Below are 27,454 nucleotides of genomic sequence, written 5' to 3'. Positions count from 1 at the left end.
CTGTACTACTCGGGAGCGAAGCCCTCCAACAGCCCAGCCTTCGAACAAGTGGAGGGTAAGATACTTCAGGGGTCGTTTATTTGTCGCAGCAGCATTAGACTAGTTCTTCAGTCTAATGCTTGCACGAACTTCAGAAATGTAAGAAAAGTCAGAGTTTCCAACTTTGCACTGTAGTTTGGCTAACTAATTTAGCCTATTTGTTTGTTGTTAGAGTTTTCTCTTTACACAACTTTGGGAACGTTTAAATATAGAAACGTCTGTTATATTCATTTTCTGTTGTCTAATTATTTATGCACGAGTCTGAGTTTGTTTTTTATATTCCGGCTTTTCATTCGAACTTTTCCGTCCACCTTAAGCAGTGCTGCAAGTCCACACGTCCAGTTCTGCACTGCTCAGGCGCCTCAATGGAGCTTCTGCACCGTTTAAGGTGGACCGGACAGTTTGAACTGCAGAGGCTCAAAGGTTTTAATCAATATTCCCAAACGTTAAGAGTTGCGAAAAGGCAAATTCCTTTGAAATCTAGCTAATACTCTTATCAGTTAACTAAACACTCGGGACAGGGTTGAGCATCTCGTGATGCAACAGCTGAACAGTAATTTCAGAGTTCAAATGGTGGCTTTCAGTCTTAGCTGGGTTTACCTACAGGGTCTTATATATTTTACACACTACCTCTGAATGCTCTGCAAAACACCCACTTTTCTTAAGAGCACAGCAGTGATTGGTTATCTCTGTACTGGTCACTGTCAGGGTATCTTTAATCATTTAAGGGGGGCTGATATGAAGGACAGGACAGTGGTGCTTCAGTGTCAGTGCTGAGCGTCCTGAAGCTTTATGACCCACATGGGATATAAAACTCAGTGATAGTAAGTAGAGATGGGCAATATGATGATACTTTATTGTATAGTGATACATTTTGTAATCGTGATACACAATATGCTTTTCTAAGCATATCTAGGATATTGTTAGTGCTTAATAAACAGACAGTGTAATTAGACTGGTTTAATTAGATGAAGTTCAGCAGATGTTGAGTAAAAATCACTGTCTTCAGTATGGGAGAGTATCTGAATAGTAGTTATATAAGAATCTGTCGCTACTGATGTATTTAGTCTGTGATGTATTGTGTATCGAACGATCAATCCTGATTTAGTATTTTTACCATACTTCCAGTCCTAGTAGTGTATATGTATGTGTGTGTATGTATGTATGTATATATATATATATATATATATATATATATATATATATATATATATATAAATAGCTTTTTCCTTTATTTCTTACTATTATAATAATTTCTTACTACTTCTTTATGAATTCGTTTAGTAAATCATTTTCAGTTATAGCGTAATTGTTATATCAGATCTATTTTTTTATTCTCAGTTGTTTGTCTGATAAAACTAGTATTTTTCATAGTAGAAGAAGATCAAAAACTAGACCTTGTAACCATGACAATTATCTTGCTGGTCCGAGGGTGGACCAGCTGTGGCAAACAGTCAGCGGACTGAGATATGCTGTCTATCTGGGATTGGTCATGATAACATGTCCTCTAGTCCACTCCTAATCCAGCCTCTTGCTGTCTTTCTCTCCCAGGATCAGGATGTCTGTGTTGCGGTTCTACAGGAGAGAAGAATCTGAAGGGGGGCGCACCCTGAGGAGGGTCAAACAGCTGTATCCGCAGGTCACCATAACAACTGAATTGTGCTACAATGTTGAGCTGAAAGGTGAGAGATGGCAGAACAGAGCTGAATGTACATGGGGACGACTCCAGAATGATTTATACCAGAAAATGGGTGGACTAATTGAGTAGAGACATTGAGTGGAGGGGGCAACGTTCAAGCTGTGATGTAGAGTTACTCTGTTGGGGATTGGAAGTGTCCCTTCACTTTAGTGAACACTGCTGGTTTGTACCCCTGACGCTTGATCTGTGTCAAACTAATTTATTAAGGTCTAAAAGGTGTCTGGATGCATAAGGGTTCATTAACTGTACACAAAGTAGTGCACATATGTATATCTACATAAAAAAACACTCTTAGTTGTGTGTTTAAATGTATGTAGTTAAGTGTAAGAGCTCTGTCTCTCTTCCCATAAACAATAAAATTCTGTCTCTCAGATGCTGAATCCTTGACTAAGGAGCAGAAGGATGTATTGCGCTGGGTGTTCAGTCCTCCTTACTCTGTGGCTCTCTTGGAGGAGCCCACTCTCGAAGTCACGTCACCAGGAGAGACCCTCGTGGAGATCGGCCCCAGGTACCGGAACACTGCCCTGCTTTGAACATAGAAACATAGTGGAGAAAGGCTTTAATTTAATACTTGTGATATCAGTGCTGATCTATAACGAGTATATACAAGTTATGAACACAGTTCAGGGTGACTGCTAATGTTGTTTTTAACTCCATGTGAGATTGTGAGAACAACTCCATGTGGTTTGAAACAAGTGTGTGATGACGTGGGCATGCAATGTATATGATGCAGTTTACTTGCCAAGCTGTGGCAGCTGCATTAGATGCAGTGCAAAAAATGTAAGAAGCAGAGTTCAGGCACCAGACATGACTTGGTTGATCAGCTACATTTGGGATACGGGTAGGGCTGTCTACGTTTGATTCTTAACCTATTACTATTACTAAGCTATTACTAATAGTAACCTCTCATTTCAGATCAATGTTTGTGAGTCTTATTTTTGACTTTGCTCTGTGTTGTCCTGTAGGTTGAACTTCTCCACTGCATGGTCCACAAATGCAGTGTCCATCTGCCAGAGTGCAGGCCTGGGGTTGGTGACCAGAGTGGAGCTGTCTCGCAGGCACTTAATCAAGGTCTGCAGAATCAGCACACTTCTACAGAGTTTGATTACTCCCAGCAAGCCTCAGATTAAGTCTCCTCTTTATAATTATTCATCACATGAGTCTTATTATTGAGACCTTGCCTGAATACAGAGTCTTCATTTGTCCTTTAAGAAGTGCAAACAAATTCAAATAGAGCTGACTGACGATATGAGGTATTAAGTTTGTCTTTGGTCCCACTTTATTTTGACCTTGGTCCCCTATAGATTATCCAAATGCTCCTACAGTATCTACAACTACGCATCACAGTGTTGGGTTTAGGACTAGAAGCAAGATTAGTGTTGGGGTTGAATTTAGTTAATGTTAGTAAGTAGTTGATAGATTTTCCTAAGGTATGAATCTAAAATGGATTTTCCCATTAAAGTGTCACCAATTATTTGCCTGTATTTTAATGCTGTAATCTAGACTCTCTCTCTACTGCTTCTTTTATTAAAGGATGGACAAAATGGACCAAAGAGTGATGGAGAAATGGAAAAGCTAATTGGTCTCTTGTACGACAGCATGACCGAGTGCATCTACACCAAACCAATCACCTCTTTCTCTGTAGACGTCCAGCCACAGAAAGTGTTTGAGATTGACATTCTAGGGGAAGGCCGCGCTGCTCTGGAGAAGGCCAATGATGAGCTTGGTAAGTGATGTGGAAGTACTTATCAGCAAATTCCAGTCATATTCGTTTTGGCAATGTGAGTTTTCTTTTTTTATTCACTTATTCAGATGATGCCAAAGATGATTCTAATTGAGAGGAGTGAGGCATGTAGGGTCACATGACACTCAATGTAATTTGAAGAAGTGTAGATGTCACAGGATTAGGTTTAGTATAGTTTAGTAAGTCACAAGATCTGTATGTGTGTGTGACAGAGAAAGATAGAGAGAGGAAGGATGAATCTGAGAATTGCACTGGTTACACTAAAGCATGTTTTGTATGGCTATTTTATTATCAAAGACGGTGATGTTTGTAATTAAATGTGTAGACTAGGAATGCCCTGGTCAGGTTATGCCCCCCTTGTGATATAAGTCTTTCAGATACTGATCTGATCTTTGTGCTTATATCAATAATCCAGTCACACAGTTTAGATCAGTTGATGAGCTGCTGATAAATACTGAAGTAAAATCCCTTTATTTTTAGTAGCAGTTTCTATAATGAGACATTCTGGGCTAATTGTTAAATTAGTTAAATGGAGACTTTTCTGAGAATGTTTTATAGTGTGTTTAATATTTTATAATCCAGTCTGACTGATTGAGATTAAAAAAGTTGATACCCGATCCCTTAAAATAAGCTTGGATTGGCCCAAATGCATGGTTAGACATTTATCTGTCTGTTCCTGGCCATTGTAGAATAAGTGTTTTTGGAGTGATCCTAAAACATCCAGATAATAGCTTCATCTTATTCTGAACCAAAAAGAAATGTAAAGAGAGAAAAAAATAAAAAAATTGTCACTGTCCAAATACTAATGGACGAATGGATAATGCATCTTTGCTGTTCACAAACAGGTCTGGCCTTTGACTCCTGGGATCTAGACTACTACACAGCATTGTTCCAGAGGGTGAAGAGAAACCCCACCAGCGTAGAATGCTTTGACCTTGCTCAGTCAAACAGGTACGTGTGTGTCCTCACTTTTGTTTTCTGCATAGCTTTTTCAAGAGGGAGATATCTGAAAAAGTGTTGTGTGTCTCTCTTCTGTGCTCTGCGTGACCTACAGTGAGCATAGTCGTCACTGGTTCTTTCGAGGCCGGATGGTGATCGACGGGCAGGAGCAGAAAGATACACTTTTCAGCCTGATTATGGGAACCCAGCAGCACAGCAACCAGAACAATGTGATCAAGTTCTGTGACAACAGCAGGTGAGTGGGTCGATGTGGTAGTTGGTCTGTTCAAGCTGGCTGCATGCACACCTTATGTTTCAGCATATCACTAAGTCACCTACAACACTGATTGTTGAGCCTTGCATTGAAATCTTTGCCATGGCGACTCTGCTTGTGTGTTTGTGTGTGTGTGTGTGTGTAGCGGCATTAAAGGCATGGAGCTGGAGTGTATGTTTCCCACTGACCCTGCGCAGGCCAGCTGCTACGAGACCAGATGCACCACCAGACACGTCATCTTCACTGCAGAAACACACAACTTCCCCACCGGTCAGAGCTCTAGCTCATTTATCCTATTCATTTCTTCAGGGAACTCCGTATCAATACTAACACTTCACATGCCACATGTCCAACATGTAATCTAATAGTTGAGGCATTTGCATACCATAAAAATGCATAGGCAGTCTTTCTCATAGAGTCTTAAACTAATGAACTGATGCTTACATTTATCTGCACTGTATGAATGTGTTAAACATTGACCAAACAGCTATGTTGTCATGATCTCACTAACACCCAGAAAACACAAAGTACTTGTTGTAGAGCTTCTCTTGCGTTTCCCATTTATAGAGAATAAGGAGTATGTTGTGTTCTTTCCCAGGTGTTGCACCGTTCAGCGGAGCCACCACAGGTACTGGTGGACGCATCCGGGACGTGCAAAGTGCTGGGCAGGGAGGTCATGTGATTGCGGGGACTGCTGGGTACTGCTTTGGTAACCTCCATATTCCAGGTGGGCTTGACTTTCGGAATGAGTCTGGTTTCTTTAATCTTAGCTTGTTGTTCACATGTTTGTGAAGATTTGAGTTAGTTTAATTGGTCTTAAAGTTTTCAGCAGGGTTTAGCATGAGGAATAAGAACTCTTCTCTGCTGGCTTTATTTTATTTATTTATTCATTTATTTTGTAGGTTTTACTCTCCCATGGGAGGAGGGTGGTTGGGAGTATCCCTCTAGCTTTGCGCCTCCTCTGCAGGTGGCTATTGAAGCAAGTGATGGAGCTTCAGACTACGGCAACAAGTTTGGAGAGCCAGTGCTAGCAGGTGCAGTGCTTTATATAGCAGTATAAGACAGTGGAGTCCTGGAGCACCTCTTGTCATGCGTATTTCAGTGTTTACCCTGCACCTAACACACCTGATCTACTTGAAGCTGGTGTGCTAGACCAGGAAACCACAAAAATGTGCAGGGCAGTGGGTCCTCCAGGACCAGGGTTGGGAACCACTGCTTTATATCATACCTCAAATTAATTAAAGTTCAAATATATTTTTTTTATTTTTTATTTTGAATATTTTACATTATTAAAGATTTACTTTTATTGCTGTTTTGAATGAAAAAATAAGGCTTTGCCAGATCCTTTGGTATGCGATTGGCCAATGGAGAGCGTCGAGAATGGATCAAACCAATCATGTTCAGTGGTGGGCTGGGTTCCATCGAGGATAAGCATGTGAAGAAGGAGGCAGCAGAACCAGGTAGGAAAAAGCAAATGATTTGATTCCGTTCTCTTAGTCTACGTCCAAATTACTCACAAAAAGGAAGTATGACCGTGATTAATGATTAACCATCAATGTGTTTAAATGGCTGTCACTGTAAATGTGAGGCTATGATGTAATATCTTCTCACTAATGTGCTCTGGATTTCCAAATTTGTCCGTCTTGCCTATTAGGTATGGAGGTGGTAAAAATTGGAGGTCCTGTGTACAGGATTGGTGTAGGAGGAGGGGCTGCATCCTCTGTACAGGTAGGCACTCCCTGCAGTCTAATTTGGTAATATATTCATGCTTTAGTTGTAGGTACTTCTAGAGTACTCCCAGAGAACTAGATGACTAATATTTTTTTGTGTGTGTGTGTGAGACAGGTGCAAGGCGATAACTCCAGTGATCGTGATCTGGGTGCAGTTCAGAGAGGAGATGCTGAGATGGAACAGAAGATGAATCGAGCTCTCAGGGCTTGCCTGGAAAGGGCGACGGGAAACCCCATCTGCAGTATCCACGACCAGGGTGCTGGGGGAAATGGTAATTAACAATTAAATGTGTATGGTGGTGCAATTTCAATGCTGACTTTCAGTAAAATGTTGATTGGATGCTGAAGCCACTCACTGTTTTTTTTTTTTGTTTTTTTTTTATTGCCTCTTATTTCTAGTTAATGTTTAATGCTGGAAACTAATGATGTGCCTTTCAACTGATTCTGATATTTGAGTAACCATAAGAAAGAGTTAACAAGTAGATCATCAGTAATTACAGATAAGATGCTGAACAGGCAAAAATGGTGATGTGGGAGTTTTTAGATGGTCGTAGTAATACTAGAGCTAACCACTGCAGTGTTGGATTCCTGTGAGGACTTGTCTTCTACACCAGGTATTTTTGTCCTTGGTGGACACTGTTCCTACATGTTAGTTAGTAGTTTAAGGTGTTTTTTCCCTTCCCTACCAATTGGCTTATTGCTTTTATAACACAGTAGTCAACATAAAATATAATTAAATACACCAAGGTTATATTAGTAAAAATATTTACAGTAAGCTATTCTTCCGCTGCGCAACATAGTTCGTAAACAGTGAGCACTGTGGCAATGTAATGGGTACATCACTAGTTTTTATACCAACAACAACAATAAAGCCTAGCTCTGTAGCACTGTACACTATAAATTATACAGCTAATAGTTCAACATCTAATTGTAAAATATACAATATACACACTGTTGCTAGGACAAAGTGGTGAAGGTTCATATATAATAATTTGCTATTGCCACTTAATGAAACAAAATATGTTCATGTGTTTACAAGTTTTTTTAGTGGAATAGAAATGTGTGGCTTTTCCCTCTTTCTGAAAGTACTCCTACTCTAAAGTAGAAGCTGCACGAAGTACAGGGCTAGCCTAGAGCTGTGTTTTAGTCTTTAGCTCAGGAAGCTGACTGAGTAGCGTTAGCTTAACTGAGCAGCCTGTAGCACTGTATTTCTATCCTGATCTCGCACTGTTGGGGGAGAACTGAATTAAATGGTGACAAAAAATTAAGAGTTCAGTCTTCATCTAATAAATTCCATGTGTGAAGAATATTTGCAATAACCATTCCTCCACCAGGCCTAAACTAAACAGTTTAACAAGGAAGGTTACACACTGTGCACACCTCAAAAGTTTCTATTTGTAATGTGCTGCAGCTGACAGTTTAAACTAACAGTTTAAAGCAGTGACCTATTAATATGCAATTCACATGTTGTAAGGTGGTCATAGGTCTGTGTATATTGTCTGTTTTTACAATGAATGATTTTGGGCCGGAACTATCTGTTTTAGTTCTAGGAGAGTACAGTGCTACAGGGCTGGGATTTGTCGTTGTTGGTATAAGCAAGCACTAGCGCTGTGTACATTACGCATTAGTATTAAAATTAATTATGCCTCCACTGCAATTTATCATTACACTGAATAAGGATTTCCACAGAGTATTACTACTGTTAAACGTCTATGCATGTTCTGTAGTTATGAACTTCAAACCCACATTCAGATCCTTAGAGATGAGGGGGTTAATAGAGTACTAGAGTCCTCATGCACATCCCTACCGTAAACTAAATCTAAAATATTCAAAACATCATAGTATTTACCCTCCCAACTGTTGATCAAGTGAATTTGTCCTGTACTGTAGGAAACGTGTTGAAGGAGCTGAGCGAGCCTGTTGGAGCAGTCATCTACACCAGCAAGTTTAAGGTGAGCTTTTGCATAGGGGTATTTTTTTTTAACATCATAAAAACTTTTATAACTAAGCTAATATTCATGAACCATGTTCTTTTCTGACAGAGAGGTGACCCCACCCTCAGTGTTCTGGAGCTGTGGGGAGCAGAGTACCAGGAGAGTAATGCTCTCTTGCTCCGCCCAGCTGACCGGAGCTTCCTTGAGAAGGTTTGTCAGAGGGAGAAGTGCCCCGCTGACTTTGTGGGCAGAATCACAGGCGATGGCAAGGTGGGTGTGAGCACTTCTTGAAACTGATATTGATTAGGTCCGAACATGGAATCCGATTCATATTACCTTGTCACATTTGTTCCTTTCAGATTGTTCTTGTGGATGATCTGTCCAACCAAGGTGATGGAGTGGATAGTGGGCGGTGCCCTGTGGATCTGGAGCTGGACTGGGTGTTGGGGAAGATGCCTCAGAAGGTTAGAAAAAGACTGAAAACACTAAACCCAATTGTAGTATCCCCATTTCTTGACATGCACATTCATTCCTGCTCTTAATGGTGTGTGAATTAAAGTCTCCCCCTGGTGGCTGTTTTGAGTACTGTACACAAAATTCATCTCTTCCTTACTGTATACACTGCTGTGCATCTGACACAACAGTATTATCTGATGACTCTCTCTCTTTTTGATCTCTCCCTCTCTGTAGGAGTTTTTGCTGGACTGTGTGGCGCCCTCTCTGCAGCCTCTCTCTCTCCCTGCTGGCCTGTCTGTTCTGTGTGCCCTAGAGAGAGTCCTCAGACTGCCTGCAGTGGCCAGCAAACGCTACCTCACCAACAAGGTCACATTCACATGCCTGCTTCTAAAAAAAAACAATAACATATATATATAAGGAAACTGCTCACAGGTTTACTCCAATACTGCAGTTTATTCACTTATCTGTTTTTCTTGTCAGGTGGATCGCTCTGTGACTGGATTGATTGCACAGCAGCAGTGTGTAGGACCCCTCCACACCCCATTGGCTGATGTGGCCGTGGTTGCCCTATCGCCCTTTGGTATCCAAGGTGCTGCCACGGCAATTGGGGAGCAGCCGATCAAAGGCCTGGTTTCCCCAGCCGCAGGGGCTCGAATGGCTGTGGGCGAAGCCCTCACTAACCTGGTATTTGCCCAGGTCACTGCTCTGAAGGTAAATTAATTTTTTTATTTGTAATAATTGTCTTAGTAATTGGAGACAGTACGTCTACATTCTGTCTTAAGAATATGTGTTTGGTGAGATTTTAAAAACCTCAAAGTGAGTCTGCTGATAAATGAAAAAGGCCATGTGTCCGTGTTCTCCCAGGACGTAAAGTGCAGTGGCAACTGGATGTGGGCGGCGAAGTTGCCAGGTGAGGGAGCGTCTCTGTGGGAGGCATGTCAGGCAATGTGCAAGGTCATGGGTCAGCTCGGTGTGGCTGTGGATGGAGGAAAAGACTCCCTCAGCATGGCAGCTCGTGTCGGTGGCGAAACAGTCAAAGCACCAGGTGTGTGTATATATGAGTGCAGTGATGTGCTCTGTCTTCAGATACTACTGTTTTGATTGCGTACTTTGATTGCATTTGTTTTAGCCAGATTTTATGCAAAAAAAAAAAATGTAAATATATTTAAAAAAGACAAAATATTGCTTTGCCCACAGCATCACTACATATTGAATTCCTATGCACAACGCTGTCATGCATGCATGTATATGTTGGTCAGTGTTAATTAGCTTACCAAATGACTTATGTTGTTTCTTTAGGCTCTCTGGTGATTTCTGTTTATGCTGTGTGTCTGGACATCACTGCTACGGTTACCCCTGACCTGGATGACCCAGAAGGCAAAGGTCAGTTTTGAGAACTCTGAGCATGTTTTCAGCAGTGAGCTATGGACAACAAGCTCAACGATCATTGTATTTCCAGTGTTTTAAAGAAAGGGATATACTGGGAACATTTTGGTAAAATATTCCAGGATTTTATCCTTTTTTGTAGTATACAACATATAACACATTTATTTATAAAAGTCAAGTCAAGTCAAATTTATTTGTATAGCGCTTTTTACAACTGTTGTCGTCACAAAGCAGCTTTACATAATTAGTACTTAAAGCATAATTAGTACTTAAAGCAGAAAACCGGTTGCAAAGATGCACAGAAAGTCTATGATATTGAATCTGTTGTAAAAATTTGTTAGTAGATTTTTTAATGTAAGTTGTTCTGCTACAGATAAAGCACACAGAGATTATGGTTAAAAAAAAGGTTTTAAAAAAATTGTAGAGGAATCTACTATAATTTGTGTTATATTATAGGACCTTGATATGGCATAACTTGTCTATTGATGGTATTCCCTCAGGTTGTTAGTGCTTCTGTTAGTGTTTAAAATACTGGGCTCTTTCTCCTCTGCCAGGTGTGCTGCTGTATGTTCCTGTGAGTGCAGATAAATATAGGCTGGGTGGTTCTGCTCTTGCTCAGTGTTACGGACAGCTGGGAGACTGCTGCCCTGACCTGGACCACCCTGACCTGCTCTCAGCTTGTTTCAACACCACCCAGTCACTCATTCAGGGTAGGTCATAAATAAGTGGGTAATCCTCTCTGTCAGCGGTATTCAGCTTGTGTGACTCGCTTGATTTAATTGTGTTTTATTGGTTTCCATTTCAAACAATTGTTGACTAGATGCTTTAGTGGTTGTTTGTCTCGCAAGCCTAAACTTTGAGGTTGGGAACCCCGATGAGTCTAATGTGTCTGTCTTATAGACCGCCTGCTGAGTGCAGGACATGATGTCAGCGATGGAGGACTTATTTCTTGTCTTCTGGAGATGGCCTTTGCTGGCAATCGTGGGATAGAAGTGAACTTGCCGTTCAAAGGTGTTGGAGGTTAGTATAAGATCTTTACATTTTAAATCTCACTCGTTTGCTTATCAATAGCATTAAGTAAGCCACTGTTGGTTCTCTCTCTCTCTCTCTCTCTCTCTCTCTCTCTCCCCCTCTTTCAGTGATTGAGGCTCTGTTCTCAGAAGAGTTGGGCTTGGTGTTGGAGGTGTGTGAGAGTAACGCAGTCAGTGTGTGTCAGCGTTACACAAACGCTGGACTTGTCTGCCACAGGATCGGCACTACCTGTGGCTTTGGACCTGACTCCATGGTGAGCTGACATTTTTTTTAAATAAAAAAAAACAAACAAACTCATTTTGATGCATTTCAGAAAATCTTCCCTTTGCAACACTAATGCTTATACTGCAAGGGCACATACTTAAATTCCATCTTCCTGAATAAATTAAATGAAATAAATTTGGCTGCAGTTTCATGGTGGAAGTTTAGGCATGTAGTTGGGTAACGTTTTAAAAGAATTATAATGGAGTGATGCTCAGTTACTCTGATATCCTGCAGGTCCGGGTGAGCCTGTGTGGACAAGAAGTGCTGAACGAGCGCCTTCCTACTCTCAGGTCATTGTGGGAAAGTACAAGTTTCCAGTTGGAACGTCTGCAGGCCAATCCGCTCTGTGTGCAACAGGAAGAGGAGGGTCTAGCCACTCGGACCGAGCCATACTTCAAACTGTCATTTGACCCTTCCCAAACCCCTATGCTTAAAGGACTTGGTGAGTTTTTTTTGTAATGCAAGCTTATTCTTGAAGAACTGGCAGTGAATACATAATAGTTTACATATGATGTCCTTGTGATTCTGTGTAGCTGGAGGGAAGCCTCGTGTTGCAGTGGTCCGGGAAGAAGGCAGCAATGGAGATCGAGAGATGTCAGTGTCTCTGTTTATGGCTGGATTTGAGGTAGACAAACACCGACACAGATCATGTAGGTTGGAGGTCATAAAAATGACCTCCAACCACAAATAATTGAGAGGTTCCAACATAAATAGGGATTTGTACTTGGGCAGAGTAGTATTAATGCAGTGTAAGAACAGTGTCAGTAGTTATACTGCATGTCCAAAAGTTTGTAGACTTTTTTTTTCCCTAAATAAAGTGTATTCATAGGAAATGGACTGCACTAACAGTCTCTACTCTTCTTGGAAGGCTTTCCACTAGCATTTTGGAACAATGCAGTGAAAATTTGATTGCATTTGACCACAAGAGCATTAGTGAGGTCAGTTACTGGTGTTGGATGATCACTTTCAGATCAGAAATGCAACTCCAACATATTCCAGAGGTATTTGACCCCCTGCTTCCAGTGTTGGGGGGATAGCTGTCCCACTAACCCATGCTGATATTGAGTATTCTTTAGATCATGTCCCATTCTATTGTGAGTGCTTTTTTTGATTGAGATTTTACAAGCTGTATTTGCATCTGAAAGGGGTGTCTAGATACTTTTTACAGTGTATTATTATTATTAGTAGTAGTAGTAGTAGTAGTATTGTCATTAATAAAAATAATAATAAGGAGACCCTTTTCCTGTCCTCTCATCTCCTTGGGTAGATGAGGATAAGGACAGTGCAGTGATTTGACCTCTTGTCCTCTGCCATCTGCAGGTATGGGATGTCACAATGCAGGACCTGTGCTCTGGCTCCACGACCCTGGACCCCTTTAGAGCTGTTGTGTTTGTGGGTGGCTTCAGTTATGCTGATGTGCTTGGCTCAGCCAAAGGTGAACTTCTGCAAACCATACACACAGAAAAAATACACACGATTCCCTATGCTGGAGATGTTTCTAATGTGGTATATCTTGTCGTGAACATGACTTAAATGCTGCGTGATTGTTTTGACTTGAGACATTCAACACTCCAGTGGGATATGCTCTTTATTACATTGTCCTGCTTATGTCATCAGGCTGGGCAGCCACAGTGACCTTTAACACTCGAGCCCGTGAGGAGTTTGAGCGTTTCCGCCATCGTGAGGACACCCTGAGTCTGGGGGTATGCAATGGCTGCCAGCTCCTGGCACTTCTGGGCTGGGTGGGTGGAGCACAGGACAGAGGTGAGGGCAGAGAGAGGAAGATTCACCAATTCATATTTTATCTAAATGTGGCATACAACAAATGCAACCAACCTATGCTAATGGAATGTGTTATCTTTCATGTGTTAACAGCAATAAGACTATATTTGAACCTAATGTAATAGGTTACAATATGGCATATAGAAATTAGTCTTTAAAAAAAAAAAAATAATAATAATCAGACCGCTTGATTAAAAAGAGCAGTATTCACACTAGTATCTCTCCATCTTTGTCAGGTTCTGACGTCACCCTGACCCACAACAAGTCTGGCCGCTTTGAATCCCGGTTTGTGAGTGTGGGTATTCTGTCTTCTCCGGCTATCATGCTAAAGGACATGGAGGGATCTACCCTGGGAGTGTGGGTCGCTCATGGAGAAGGTGAAACGTCCCTACTAAACATAACCTAGCAGCAAGTGTCACTTGAACTGTGCCTTATAACAGGAATTGACCAGCTTCTTTTTATTGCAGACTGTTCCCATTGTGTCCAGTATTCTCAATATAAGGAATTATAAGCCATAACAATAAGGCTGTTTAACATTTCATATGTTTAAAGACTCACATAATTGTTACACCCTTAATATGAAGTTCAAGTGATTTTATCATTTTAGCCAGGTAACATTTAACAAGCATCTGAGTCTGTGTATGCAGCTCCACACATGCAGGTTGTGCTAAACGCCCCTCGTCAAGTGCTGCTACAATCTACAGATGATCTGGATGGCCCATAGCTCATCACTGAGATGATTTTAGACCAGTCTGGTTTTCTAATCATTACCTGTGTGTGCCACTTTGTTGCTGGATGACTAGACTTCTGATTGGTATAACAATAATTTTGTTTGGTCCAGAGGTAATACATGTTGGCTACTGTTTAGTACAAAGATTTTTCCTATCTGCTGAAATTAAAAATCTTATTTGTAAATATAAAAATGTTATTTCACAGCTATGAGTAGAATTGGAATTGTGACTTTTGTATCCTGAAGAACCCGGCTATACACATTATATATAAACACATTATGCAGTTTACTTCAAGTCTCCACACCAAATGGTCCTGATGATATGATATGTCAAAGATTTTTTAAATTACTGGTGACCAGGTCAACTTCCTAGGGTTAACTGGAGAATTTTAAATATGCATTCTCACATTGTAATAGTCTATAAATGCCAACAACCAGTTTTATTTATATATATATATATATATATATATATATATATATATATATATATATTCTGCTGGTTCCGTTATCCTGCATATTTTGTTGTTTTCTCTGTCCCAACACACCTACTTTCATTCGAAAAGGGCTCGGTAATAAGAGGATTAGTTGGATCATGTGTGGGAGCAGGGACAATGTCAAAATAGGCTGAGAATCACATCACAGCTACTCAACATATCCTCTGTAACATTTCCTGCACAGGTCTGATGCAATTCCGCTGCCCAGAGGCCCAGGACAGGCTCATCAGTGCCTCTCTGGCCCCCATACGCTATGTTGATGATTCTGGAAAACCTACTGAGACCTACCCTATGAACCCCAACGGTTCTGCTCAGGGCATAGCAGGCATCTGTTCACCTGACGGACGTCACCTGGCCATGATGCCCCACCCAGAGCGCGCTGTGCTGGGCTGGCAGTGGCCATGGGTCCCTGGACCCCTTAGGGCATCTCTGGAGCCCTCGCCTTGGCTCCGCATGTTCCACAACGCTGCTGCCTGGTGTCAGACCACTTGCGAGTGAGGGAGTTTCTGTGCCATTGCAATCATTAAGCCTGTGCCTGCTGTACTGTTGCAACTAAGACAGTGCTATGAGACCACAAACTAGCTTTGTACAGGTGTTGTTGTTGTTTTTTTTACTGAGTGTTTGAGACGTTTACATAGCGTTTGGGACAAAAGACTGGGTTTCCACATCAATGATCTTAGACTGACATAAATACCAAACATTCTACTGCCCATTTCCAGGTAAAACACTTACACACCTACATGCATAAATATTGTTTCTGTCATGCAAAAACCTTTTTCACTTTGACATAATATGTATCTGGTTGTTCTTTACTTTGTCTCAGAATTCCCTGATGAATGGACCAATAGAAATGCTCCAAAATCTTTGTACCATGACTTCCATTGAAAGTTGTTCTCCTGTAAAGTTTTGGAGATATAATGTTTTGACATGACAATGATGAAATCGAGCATCTTGACAGTGTGCCAAGTGTGAGAATATGACGTGTTTACTTGATTCTATAGTGTCACTCTAAGTCACTTTCAGGTAATGGGGACTTCATGTAGTATCAGTATTATAGTCTCATGTGAATGTATTTCAATACTTTGGAAGCCCACCAGTCCACAGTCCTTAATCAGCTCTGAGACAACAGAGAGTTTGCCTTACATACTTACTATAGAATGTGTTATTTGGCAGCTGAAACCACACTGGGCCGGAGTAAAGCGTGGCTAATGAAGATGGTTGCATGAAAATCGAAAGTTGTGGCTGACCTTTCACTGAGTATTAAACACTACTAGACCAATGAACATGTCAATTAAACGGTTGACACAAATGAAAGAAAAATGTGGTTGTGTGTATGATGTGCAAAAGTGTGCGTTTGCATCAGTTTCACTCTAAGAGAGATTATAAAGAGAACAAACACAAGTCTTTAAGTCATGAGTTTTGATAAATAGATATTTATTAAACACTTACAGTATTTACATTTGTGTAATCTGAACACTTGCACTGCTGGATTTCTCCTGGTTTCAACCCAGGGTGGACATAAGGATTGCTACCCTATTGTTGGTCATGTTTATCTGTAGATTCCATAATGAAGTAGCTGGGACTGCACAGTAAACTACACTCTCAAAAATAAAGGTTTGTGTCAAAGGGCTATTTGAGTGATGCCACTCTTGGCTTCATAAAGAACCATATTTGTATTGGAGATCTATGAGCGTAAACAACCTTCAAACATAGTTCTTTATAGAACTAGAATTGATTATATCAGAAGTACATCCATTCAAAATAGTTCAATCTCACCTTAAATTAAATCAGGCTTTAGGTAATACCCTCGCCAAAATTGCTGGCTATTTACCAGCTTTGTAAACTTCAGAGGAGGGCAGTTGTGTAGCAGGACAAATCAGGTTCTTACAGTTTGTCAATTGATATAATTGATGTTTTTTTTTTGTTTGTTTTTTTTAATAATCTTGGACGTCTCATGTCTCCTAAAAAAAATTAAAAATACTGTAAAAATGTTTTACCTCTGGCTTGTATTACAGCCTGATCAGGAGGGTATAGGTAGTGCAATACGTAGAGTGCAGGCCTCATTTGAAAAAACTGACCTCTGTAGACCACAGTGATGCTGTTTATCACAACAGTTAAAAGAGCCTCCCCTCTGTTAACCTTCTCTGTGCAGCAGCCCAGTATGACCACTGTACTACTAGAGTTCGTTCATCGTGCTTATCAGTCCAGTGTCCTTTGTCCTCTTGTTTATAGCGCATCTGTCAGAATTCCCTGTGTGACTGTGTGTCTTCTGGGCGTCCTCTCCGATGCCATCTGCTGGTGGATGTTAAGAATAGAGATAAGGAGGAGGAAGACCACAACCAGGTCGTCCAAGAGCCCCACTGCCCCGTTGAAGGGTCCAGACATGGCCTCCAGCGGGGAGACGAGGGAGGCGGCTGCCCCGAACCCGCACACTGCCACCCTCAGCAGGAAGAGCCACACCAATCCGCTCATGTTCCCCAGAGTCCGCAACAACAGCAGCAGGAATAAAGGAGCGTCACACAGGTAATCCCTCACCTGCAGGAGGAGACATACATTGTTATCTCGTTTTACAGTTACCAGCCAGTGCTAGTTTATGTGATCAGTCTTTCACTAAAGTAAATCAGATGGGCTGCTGGTGGAGCTGAACACATCCATACATGCTGACCAACAGCACATTCAGCACATTACCGTCTATATAATGTTCTATAGTGCTCTCTTTTAAATGAAGGTGCTACAGGTGGTTCTTTGAGGGATTCCATAGAAAAACCACTCAAGAATCAAGTTTATGAAATACATATTTGTGAGTGAGAGGAGCCTTTAAATTAGTAAAAAAAATAAAATAAAAACTACAATTTGATCACTTCCTAATGGCAAGTGCTGGTTCATGACTGACCTGATGTATGGGCGAATTAGGTTTGTAAAATCTGAAGATACCAATATTACCACCAGTTAAACAGATTTTTATATTGATGATGAATAATTAAGATAGGCTGTTTCCAAATTAGATGTATTATCTATTGACTATATTCTATGAAGGACCAAGCCTGCCAAAACAATAAAAGAAATTATAAATAAAAGCAAAAATAAAAATAAATTAGAAATATAAAAACACAAATTGGGACATATAACATTAAACAAATAAATACAGTGTAGGTAGAAATGAAATAAATGAATAAAAATAACTACGCATTTGTCAATACTTATCAATATTCCTCAATTTATTTATTTCTCTTATTTACTTTTATTTTTTATTCATTTATTTATTTATTTATCAAAATATAATTTTGTGTTTGTGTATTTTTAACTTTTTTTTATTTATTTATTTATTTATTTTATTTGTTTATTTATTCTATATTTCTTCCTTCATGTGATAATGAAGGGACAGGCTTGGTCCGCCATAATATATTTAGCTACTGTGCAAAAAGGCATGTGTGTATTCTGTGGATAACTCATTTTAAATCAAAATGAAAATGATAATATAAGAATCAGAACCAAACTGAATTGTTGTGTTTAACTGGAGATTTAAAGGCCTAGTCCATCATCAGTCTGATGAAATAACTTCTCTTCCCTGGTAATTTTATAGCTTCTACCAGTGTAGACCAGTGTTATTATATCTCTTAAAGTCTCATTAAAAGGGTGTGTGCTTGCGTGCAAACATAAGGCAGATGAACGTAAAGTGCCTGAATGTAATCTGACCCGTCTCTTAGAGAAAACTACAATTCTGGTAGCGGAGAGGAAATAGAGAGAGCTGGGTAGAGTTAGAATTAAAGTAGCTGAGAGCTGAAGTTGAACTCACCCTTCTTGGTGCACCGGAATAGCGTTTATTGTAGTCTCTAATGTGGCCCAGCACCTCTGTCTGCTTCCTGTCTGATCTGCTCTCGCCGAAGAGATGAGACATTACACTCACCTAGGAGAGATGAGAGGACAGAGCAAACATAAGATTAAAATGAAGGAAATAACAGATGGCCACAGTGTAGCGTTCACCGGTAAAGGGCACTAATCACTGTTTCTTGTAAGTGACGTTTGTTGGGATGACCATGAACAATAAAGGGTGTGTTTCTTTACTACATGCTTCATACCTTCTGTCTGCACAAAGGACAGCTGATAGCATCTAACCAGGAGCCATGTTTCCAGTAAGATATAAGACAAGGAGCTACAGGGGGAGAGAGAGAGAGAGAGATACCGAATAAGTAATCATGATGAACAACACTGAACATAATCAACCAAGAACAGTGTTTGCACTACAAACTTGTGACCTCTTTTCTAGCTGGTAATACATACAATTATTAACACTCCAGATCCATTAAGCTTTAAGCATATTGCTTAAACAGGTATTCAAATGTACACACTGTGCACCTGAGTGCCCAATGCCATTGGCCATCATTGGTCAGAGGGGTATAAAGCCTCCCTATAAAGCATTGAGTTGTGGGGCAATAGAACTGCATTCTCTGGAGTGATGGCGCTCCATCCAGTACTTTTTGAGATTACTTTCAGTGGCATTTGTGATCCAGAACCAGTACCTGAATCAGTACCTGACCTACTGCCACATGCGGCTGAACAATGCCTAGTGTAACGAGTTTAAGCAGACCTAAACTAACTAAAGCTAACTATGGAATAATGGAGTAAATGATTACACTGACAAGAGGTAATGTGGTACTTTTATGAATCACATGTTTCAATTCTCTTTTAAATACATGAATAAATACATCACTGCATGTGAAAACTCTTTAAATCTAGCCATTATAGCCATTATGCTTAATGCTGCCTAAAGTTTGGCACAGTACTGAGTGTGTTTAGGTTTAATGTAAAGTCCCATCAGGTGAAGAGACAGTGTGAGGACTAGGTGAAGGTGTGTGTGTGTGTGTGAGTGCATGAGGTTTACTGATCGTATGCAATCTCTTCTCCAGGCTGATAAACCTTGACCCACTTTCTGTGCTAAAGTGCTTGATTGGAATAACTTCTGGGATTTATGGAAACACAGATCTCAGCTTCTCTTTATCGTGTGGAGGAGTGCAGGTTGTTGCCATAGTGACATTATGCTGTGTATACCTAGTTTACAAGCATCGACTCAATTCTGACGCTTCCAGCACACCCTCCAAAACACACTTCCTCATTAGATGAATGCATGATCATCAACGTCTGGCAGAAAAGTGAGTAGCTGTGTGATCTGTGTCACGTGGCGGTGAAAACCTTTGTCGCTAGGGCAACCGTTAAATATTAAACTCCACTTCATAGACCCTCTGACTCTTCCATGCGGAGAGATTCTGTCCTACGCCCCACCATCTGCTCTCTCTCGTACTCACGGCCCACCGGTAACAACACTTTTTTTTAAGCAGGACACTGTTTAAGCAGGACACTGTTCAAGCATCCTATGCTTAATCAAAAACATCCTGGGTAACGGGAGTGGTGTGATCTAATCAGCTGACCCTGGAACACACTAGCTACATTTTCCCCCCAAAAAGTAAACGTCACAGCTTACTGGTAACATACATAATCATGCATGGTACGACTTGCATGCAGTGAAATGCTTTAAAAACTGCCTGCTCATGAACGTATATTAAACAACCTGAAATGGGATAAAAATATATAAAAAGATAATAATGTTTATAAAATATATATAAGAATAGAATAGCAATATGTGTGTATGTATGTATGTATGTATGTGTGTGTGTGTGTATATATATATATATATATATATATATATATATATATATATATATATATATATATACACACACACACACTCACTCACTAATCCTCACTGGGGTCTCTAACCCTGGACTTGGTGTACCCATCTGCTCAACCCATTTTAGTCTTTTCCCTGATCTAATCTGGGTTTCCCTAAAAGCAGAGTAGATAGAGGGTTAAGTATGATTCTCAAACTGAGCTCAGCTGAGCTTCCTGAGAAGGGCTTGAAGTTAGTGTGTTATAGCAGGAAAACACCTAAAATATGCAGGAGAAAGGACCTCCAGGAGCAGGACTGGGAACCTGCGCTCTAGACTAATCCTTCGAATCTGAAGTGATTGATAATAAAGGGTCCTGGAGTCCCTAATGTACTTCAGGATTGTTGTTTTTCACTTTGAAATAACACAACCTCAATGGACCGATGAACACGATAAAATCATCTGCTTTCTCAACTCGCTTAAAGCATTTCAGCTTACCAGATCTAAATTCTAACAGTGTAATGAAGTGTGGGCTCGCATAAAAGGGTTAAAAAACCAGAACACAATGGTTACGAACCATGCTAACTAAACCATCTGAATACTTAAATGGTCCATGGTTGTTATGATTAAATGGCTTATTTCTATGATCAAGACGAACCTGCGTCCTCAAATGGTTCCTTAAAGAAAAGCAGTTCTTAGTAGCACCAAAAAGGTTATTTGGTGCTCTACAGATCCCTTGTTGCTGTGTGTTTTTATGTAAAATGCAGTACTCACCACAGAACAGATGCCCACAGTTTGTCTCCACAGGGAATATTGATGTCTGTAAACACACTGGGCAGTGGATGTCCCTGTGGCCTGCAGATATGCATGACTGCGAGAGGTCCTGCGAAACACGGGAAAAAAAATATGGAAAAGTAAGCATCTACACCACATGGCTCTTCTCCACCGTTAACTATTAGTGTAACGACTGCATCTAAATGGAGTTCAGAAACAATCTCCAGTCTACTTTATTTGAGGACAGATCTCTTAGTGTCTGTATATGTCTCTCTGTCTCTGTTCATCTGTCCTCATCCGTGTTTCTGTACCTTTCTGGGTCTGTGTCTCTTACTGTGTCTCTGTCTCCTTCGGTCTCTCTGTCTTTATGTTTCTATCTCTGTCTATCTGTTTGTTTTTGTGTCTTTCTGTCTCTGTGTCCCTTCCCCCCCCCCCTCTCTCTCTCTCTCTCTCTCTCTCTCTCTCTGTTCTTGTGTCTCTCTGAGTCTTAGACTGTTCTCTCTCTCTTGTCTCTGAGTCTTTGTGTCTCTCTGTTTGTGTGTGTGTGTGTGTATGTTTGTGTGTGTGACTTCACCTCTCTGTTGCTCACATGCTGGCCTTGTGGTTGACCCTGACCCCTACTTTCTGAGACTAGAGGAGGCCTGCAAATGTGACAATAGAAAATCAATCAATACAGCAATTACCCTCATGTACACAGTAATATAATAGGGAATCAAGGCTAGGACCCATCATAAAAAGTGAAGGTCCCTCATATATATATATATATATATATATATATATATATATATATATATCTAAATATACATTTCACCACTAGACCTAGAGTTCTCTGTTTTCTGTATAGTCCTGAATTCAAAAAGCAGCCAAAAAGACTTAAAACACTTAAATGAAAACAGGCAGTTTAAACATATGTAGGGTAAATATGTGGATATACAGTGTAAATATATATATATAATAATGTAAATATCTATATATTACAGTTTATGTGACATCATAAAAACTATTTTTACTCCAGTTTCCATATATGGACAGAATGCAATTTGAAGGAAATAAATAAGTAAATAAGAACAATATTTTCAAAAGCCCACTCTTTTGTCATAAAAGGCTCCTGCTTACATATATTATATGGATATTGGAATCATCACACAAGTTTTATGGTGCTGGATTTCTTATTATAAGTGCGTACTAATGTCTGAATTCCAGTCAGAATAAAGCAATAAACCCAAAACAGACTGTGTGTTGCCATGATTTCGCCATTGAGGCCAGTGTACGTGTACTTTTTATTGCCCCAACAAACCACGACACAGGGCCACCTCATATCAACACTAACATCAGTGCACACAAATTGCTCTACGCATGTGCTAATAAACACAAACAACTATTTCTATTAAATTTGGTCAAAGAGAAGAACCATGTTATGTATTCAAATGGTAATTGGAGCTGTCCAGTGTGAAGGGTGTGTGTTTAGACAGCTACTGGAATGGATCTTCAGTGAACAATACATATATTTCAACAAATAACTGTATTGCTATAGTTCAATAGGATATTCACATGTAGTCGGGCATCGTGCTGTAGATAACACTGGAGTAATCTCGGTGCTCTGTCCAGGCAAATGTGCACAGAATACAAGCTTCATATTTGGAAATTATGATGTAAAGGAAACACATCCTATGTAGCTGGTGTAGAACATTAGTATGCGGCGTCTCTTACCTGTTGTAGGAGTTGTGACAGGTGTGCATGTTCATGAGAAGTGTGTCTCAGCGCAGAGACCGAGGGAAATGCTTTCTGACTGCATCACTGTACACCATAAATTTGACAGGCAGGTCAATCATTAACTAAAGCTCTGCGTGCCTCTCAGAGCCCCTCTTCTGCTTGCAGCATAACCCACCACGCGACCCGAGGCCTACTCAAAGGACAAAGCTAGTTTTGCTCTACTTGTATGTATGATGTTAGTATGTGGAACATGAAAATATTAAGATTCTTGTCTTATTTGGTAACAACTACCAATAAAATTGTGCTGCTCCCATTGTCTGCTGGGAAACGCTCTATTTTGGTCATGTGACCACCCACGCAAGGTCAAAGACTATCAGTCTCCACCTACTAACACTAAGTAGGTTAGGCCTAATAAAATCAGCCTGTTTCACCAATCATTTACTCTTGGTTTACACTGTGTAATACCTCTCACATTTATGACCCAAAGAGCTTCTTTATTTAAAATGTGTACAACTGGAACAATCTATGTTAAAATATATCAGATTTATGAAACTCATAAATGAATACTACACTTATTATATACACTTTGAATAATAATACAGTGCAAAATGCAAAGGTTTGGTAAAAAAACAAAAACAAAAAAAAACATTTTCAGCTTTATGCTTGTCACATGAAATGCTTGTCTGAGACATGTCCATAATCACACCAAACACCAAATATGTATTATTATTATTATAAGGAGGATTTTAGAATTAAATATTTGCTAAAACATGACTGGCATTAAGCAGATATTTATATTTGGCCAATATTTTAGTCCGATATTTGATGGACATATTTATTGCATTCTAGAAAAGCAGAGCATTCACTAAAATATCATTACTTTCATCATTTCTATGGCATTTGTAACCTAACAGAAATAAATGTTAGGCTATATATCTTGGTAATGCTGATCAAGGTGGATGTAGTTTGATGTACTAGATTTAATGAATGTATAAAATATACATTTGTATTCATATAGAAATGTTAATATATCCACATTGGCAGACTGTACATGGAAAGTCTAGGCCATATGATATATGTTTAATAATGATATACGCTTAATAATATAAACAACAAAATAAACCACATGATACTGGCTTACCATAAGTCTCTGGAGTTTAGTTAATGGCCTTGGTAAAAATCACAAAATCACTAACCAGCCACCTCAGTTGTCTCATTGTTGTTAAAAAAAAAAAAAAAAAAAAGTATTGATGATATTTTTAACCACTATCTTTTAACCAATACAATATGTCTGTGGTCATAGACTGTATGTGTTTGTGTATTTATATTGCAAAGACCTTGTTTATAAAGGTATAAGTAGTTCAGATCTCCAAGTCTAAAGCCTAATAACTAAAGTGTTGGGTATATATATATATATATATATATATATATATATATATATATATATATATATATATATTTTTTTTTTTTTTTTTTTTTTTTTACAGACAATATTCGATTGGACAAAAATTTTACAAAAAAACACAAAGAGAAAAACAAACTCTATAATAAAATCTAAAGCGTTTTGTCCAGTGAAAAATCTTCCCTCAATGTCACCAGATCCTCTAATGAACAAGTGGTATAAATATGAAAAGTACTACATACATGCTACAGTCATGACTTTTCTCAATGTTTTCTCATTGAGTAAAGCAGCTTAGACTCAGCTTAGTTCTTTATTTGGGCATGATGTCCTCAGTGACCTCTGATTATTTTAATAAAGTATACCACAAATGCAATAATATACTCTACCTGAAGATAAATGTAGGTTACTTATACATTGTGTATAAAACATTATTCATAACAAGTTCAAAGTTAGAGTTAAAGGGGCTGAGAAGAAAAAAAATCAAATGGTGATTGCCTTGATTAAACACCAAACATTTCCACATCCTGCGACATGCAACACGGCACATACTTTGGCCACCTCTCAATGATATGCCCTCCCTGTATCTAAAGTGGTGCCTCTTAGTCAAACCTTTCCCTGGCTAATATTTAGCTTTCACATTTTTTTTTTCAAAAGCAGAAGGTCAGATAAGCTAAAAATAGCACTTATTGACACACCTGGACCTTGACAAAGTGTAGTTCGTTGACCCTCAAGTAAATGACTAGTCTGATTTTTCTTTTTAAGGTGCCGGGCTCGTTATGCCGAATGTCCGCATCATGTCACTGGTCTACCCCACATTTCATCAGCCAATATGGATGCCAAGTCTATGTTGACCCTACAAGTTATTTTCAGCACAAAGACCTGACCTGAGCATCTGGTAGGGTATATGTAAAGCTGTCCAGAGGCAAAGGTAACGGTTAAGCTTCTCATCCGAGCACTGGCTTGTCATACGTATACCTCTCAAGGGCTTGTTTTGCTGTTGGAGGGAGAATTACACCTGCATAGGTTGTTTTAAATGTAGAAAGGCGGCAACATTATTGGATTGCTCAACAATCCAATAATGTAACGAAGGTTATTATTATGCAATTATGAGGTGGAATAAGTGGCGTTTTAGAAAACCCTATATTATATATAATATGATTTTTATATGTAGGTGTGTTTCTACACTCACTGTCCATCTATCAGCTCCACTGACCACTGACCATGTGCTCTGTGTAGTTCTATGATTTCAGACTGTAGACCATCTGTTTCTCTGCATACTTTATCAGCCTCCTTTCTCCATGTTCTTCAAGTGTCAGGACCTTATAGGACTGACTATCACAAAGCAAGTAGTATTTGGTTGGTGGGTCATTCTCAGCACTGCAGTGAAACTGACGTGGTGGTGGCATGTTAGTGTGTGTTGCGCTATTATAGTGACCTTATGGTCATTGACTACTTTTTATTTTCAGGTCTTTAGACAGTTGGAGCCCATGAGAGCTGAGTGGTAGTGCAACTCTTGAAGAGTTAGAGAATGTATAAAGGTTGGAAATTTGAATCAGTTCATCATTGTTTCTAATGAACATAGGTAAAATGCCTCAGGCCTGATTTATTGATCAAGGTCTGAGACCTAGTAAAAAAAAAAATCCAAACCTTTGCACTGGCCACACTGACAATTTTGAAAGACAGAGTAACTCGACATTAGGAATTTCTGAAAAAATAGGCTTATGTTTGATCAGCTACAGAGGCTGTGATTATTACTTTTACTACACATTGCTCAAACATTTGCATTCGACTGAAAAATAAATATCTAAACATGAAAAAGAGAAAATGAGAGTGTATACAATGAGACAGGGCCTACTTCCTTTTCTTACATTACTGAATATTTCAGTAATGCCTATACCTTTTAAAATGTGATGTGCTGCTCAGTATGTTAGTCATTTGGTATAGTGTCCTTTCCTTTCCATGTCTCAAATCTGCATTTTAGTATTATAAAAGTAGGCTAATAAAACATTTTGCAAACCCATGCAGTGTCCACGCAATGATCACTAACCAATCAGCGGCTTATCTTATCCAGAGAAGTGATCTGACCCCTATTCGTGAAGCCTTTTAGGACTGCATATTTTCATCTCAGATTGATATAAAAGCAATAAAAGAAATGTATAAGAAATATATATTTCCCAAGTATACTTTTTGTAGTAAAGTGTACTAATATCAATGTACTAGTAGTATAGGTCTTGTGACTAAATTGGCCCACATTTTAGTTTATGAAAGTATACGTAAATTCTTTAGGTATAAGAGAAGTAAGCTTTAGCAAGGCTAATTCACCTACAAATGTAATTTTGGGAGGTGGGAAACTGAAGTGCCCTCCGGAGACCCTTGTGGACATGGGGAGACCACACAAAACAACTCACAGACGATGACCAGAGTGTGGCTTAAAGGTGTGTGCACATGCACTACCTGTGGCGGCACTGTGCCAGCTCAACTAGATTACATTTATGTTTCATTTTGTGCTACAATTCTTCTATAAGTGGACTTCTAGGTATGCTGTTAGTTTACTAGTGATATACTAGTGATATACTCCCAGTACTAGTATATGCTCCCTGTAAACTACTAGTTTTATAGGTTTATACTGCTATAGATTTCTTTAAGTAAATGTAACATACAATTTATAGTTTTAATTAAGGTATTATTTTTATATATTTTAAACATGCCTTTAACTGTACCTTTAAGTGCACCTGAAGTTTTATACCTGAACTATTATCAACACTATCAGTGGACTACAAATATAAATATTCATAAACTTAGCATTAAGAACATATTTATTTTTATTAGAAATAAAAAAAATCAAACCAATATTGCACTGAATGCCAAAATATACATTGGCATTCCAGTTAACCCCCTCCCCCACATAAAACGTCTTTGGGGGAGGTTGATATCTGAAATCAGTCTAAAATGTATGTATACAACAGGAATTATACTTTTTATACTTTTTAAGTATACAGAGCAAAGTACAGGCCAAATATACTTTTATGTCTTTTCTGCATGCTTGTCTGTATAAACCAAATATACTAAAGTATGTTAGTACATCTCAGATACGTACATAAAAAGTAAACTGAAAGCATACTCACTTGTTTTAGATAAAAAAAAAGAAAAAGAATATTAATATCATATCTCAATGAACATCTTTTTTTGTAAGGGTTATATTTCCATGTTTCTTATTTAGTTGTCTTGTGTGTGTCTTCTAAAATCCTATCATTTATAAGCTGAACGCAGCACTGTATTTAGTCCCAAATGCCCCCACATACGCTTCTGACAGCAGCTTCTGCCTGTTATAAAGCCCTATCCTGATTGGCTACTCGTTGCTCTTTAACTCGAGAGCTCATTGGTCTTTCCCCTCTTCGT

The 27,454-nt window shown here is 39.3% G+C and overlaps 2 protein-coding genes across 3 annotated transcripts; one reads left to right on the top strand and one right to left on the bottom strand.

The window, feature by feature from the left end:
- pfas (phosphoribosylformylglycinamidine synthase) lies at positions 1-15,779 on the top strand. The gene is made up of 29 exons (XM_072696014.1): positions 1-55; positions 1,591-1,721; positions 2,111-2,246; positions 2,704-2,809; positions 3,272-3,464; positions 4,328-4,433; positions 4,537-4,677; positions 4,841-4,965; positions 5,294-5,422; positions 5,598-5,729; positions 6,027-6,155; positions 6,350-6,423; positions 6,541-6,697; positions 8,316-8,377; positions 8,468-8,629; positions 8,719-8,823; positions 9,050-9,181; positions 9,296-9,526; positions 9,680-9,860; positions 10,115-10,198; positions 10,756-10,911; positions 11,102-11,221; positions 11,341-11,486; positions 11,732-11,939; positions 12,031-12,122; positions 12,818-12,932; positions 13,115-13,261; positions 13,516-13,656; positions 14,688-15,779. The coding sequence occupies exons 2-29, from the start codon at positions 1,598-1,600 to the stop codon at positions 14,999-15,001; spliced, it is 3,948 nt and encodes a 1,315-aa protein (XP_072552115.1). The 5' UTR covers positions 1-55; positions 1,591-1,597; the 3' UTR covers positions 15,002-15,779.
- Positions 15,780-15,920: 141 nt separating this feature from the next.
- LOC140557436 (E3 ubiquitin-protein ligase RNF170) lies at positions 15,921-27,335 on the bottom strand. 2 transcript variants are annotated; one of them, XM_072681874.1, is made up of 7 exons: positions 27,181-27,335; positions 22,651-22,737; positions 21,515-21,581; positions 20,941-21,049; positions 18,583-18,656; positions 18,300-18,410; positions 15,921-17,038 (listed from the first exon to the last, which is right to left on the bottom strand). In XM_072681874.1, exons 2-7 carry the CDS (start codon positions 22,683-22,685, stop codon positions 16,730-16,732), a joined length of 705 nt encoding a protein of 234 aa, XP_072537975.1. In that variant the 5' UTR covers positions 22,686-22,737; positions 27,181-27,335; the 3' UTR covers positions 15,921-16,729. The 2 variants fall into 2 exon arrangements, with proteins under 2 accessions (XP_072537975.1, XP_072537966.1); XM_072681865.1 differs by lacking the exon at positions 27,181-27,335 and having other exon boundaries at positions 22,651-23,710.
- Positions 27,336-27,454: the final 119 nt, after the last annotated feature.

This window comes from Salminus brasiliensis, chromosome 1 (assembly GCF_030463535.1).
Source record: "Salminus brasiliensis chromosome 1, fSalBra1.hap2, whole genome shotgun sequence".
NCBI lineage: Eukaryota > Metazoa > Chordata > Actinopteri > Characiformes > Bryconidae > Salminus > Salminus brasiliensis.
This window is presented reverse-complemented; position numbering and strand designations above follow the sequence as displayed.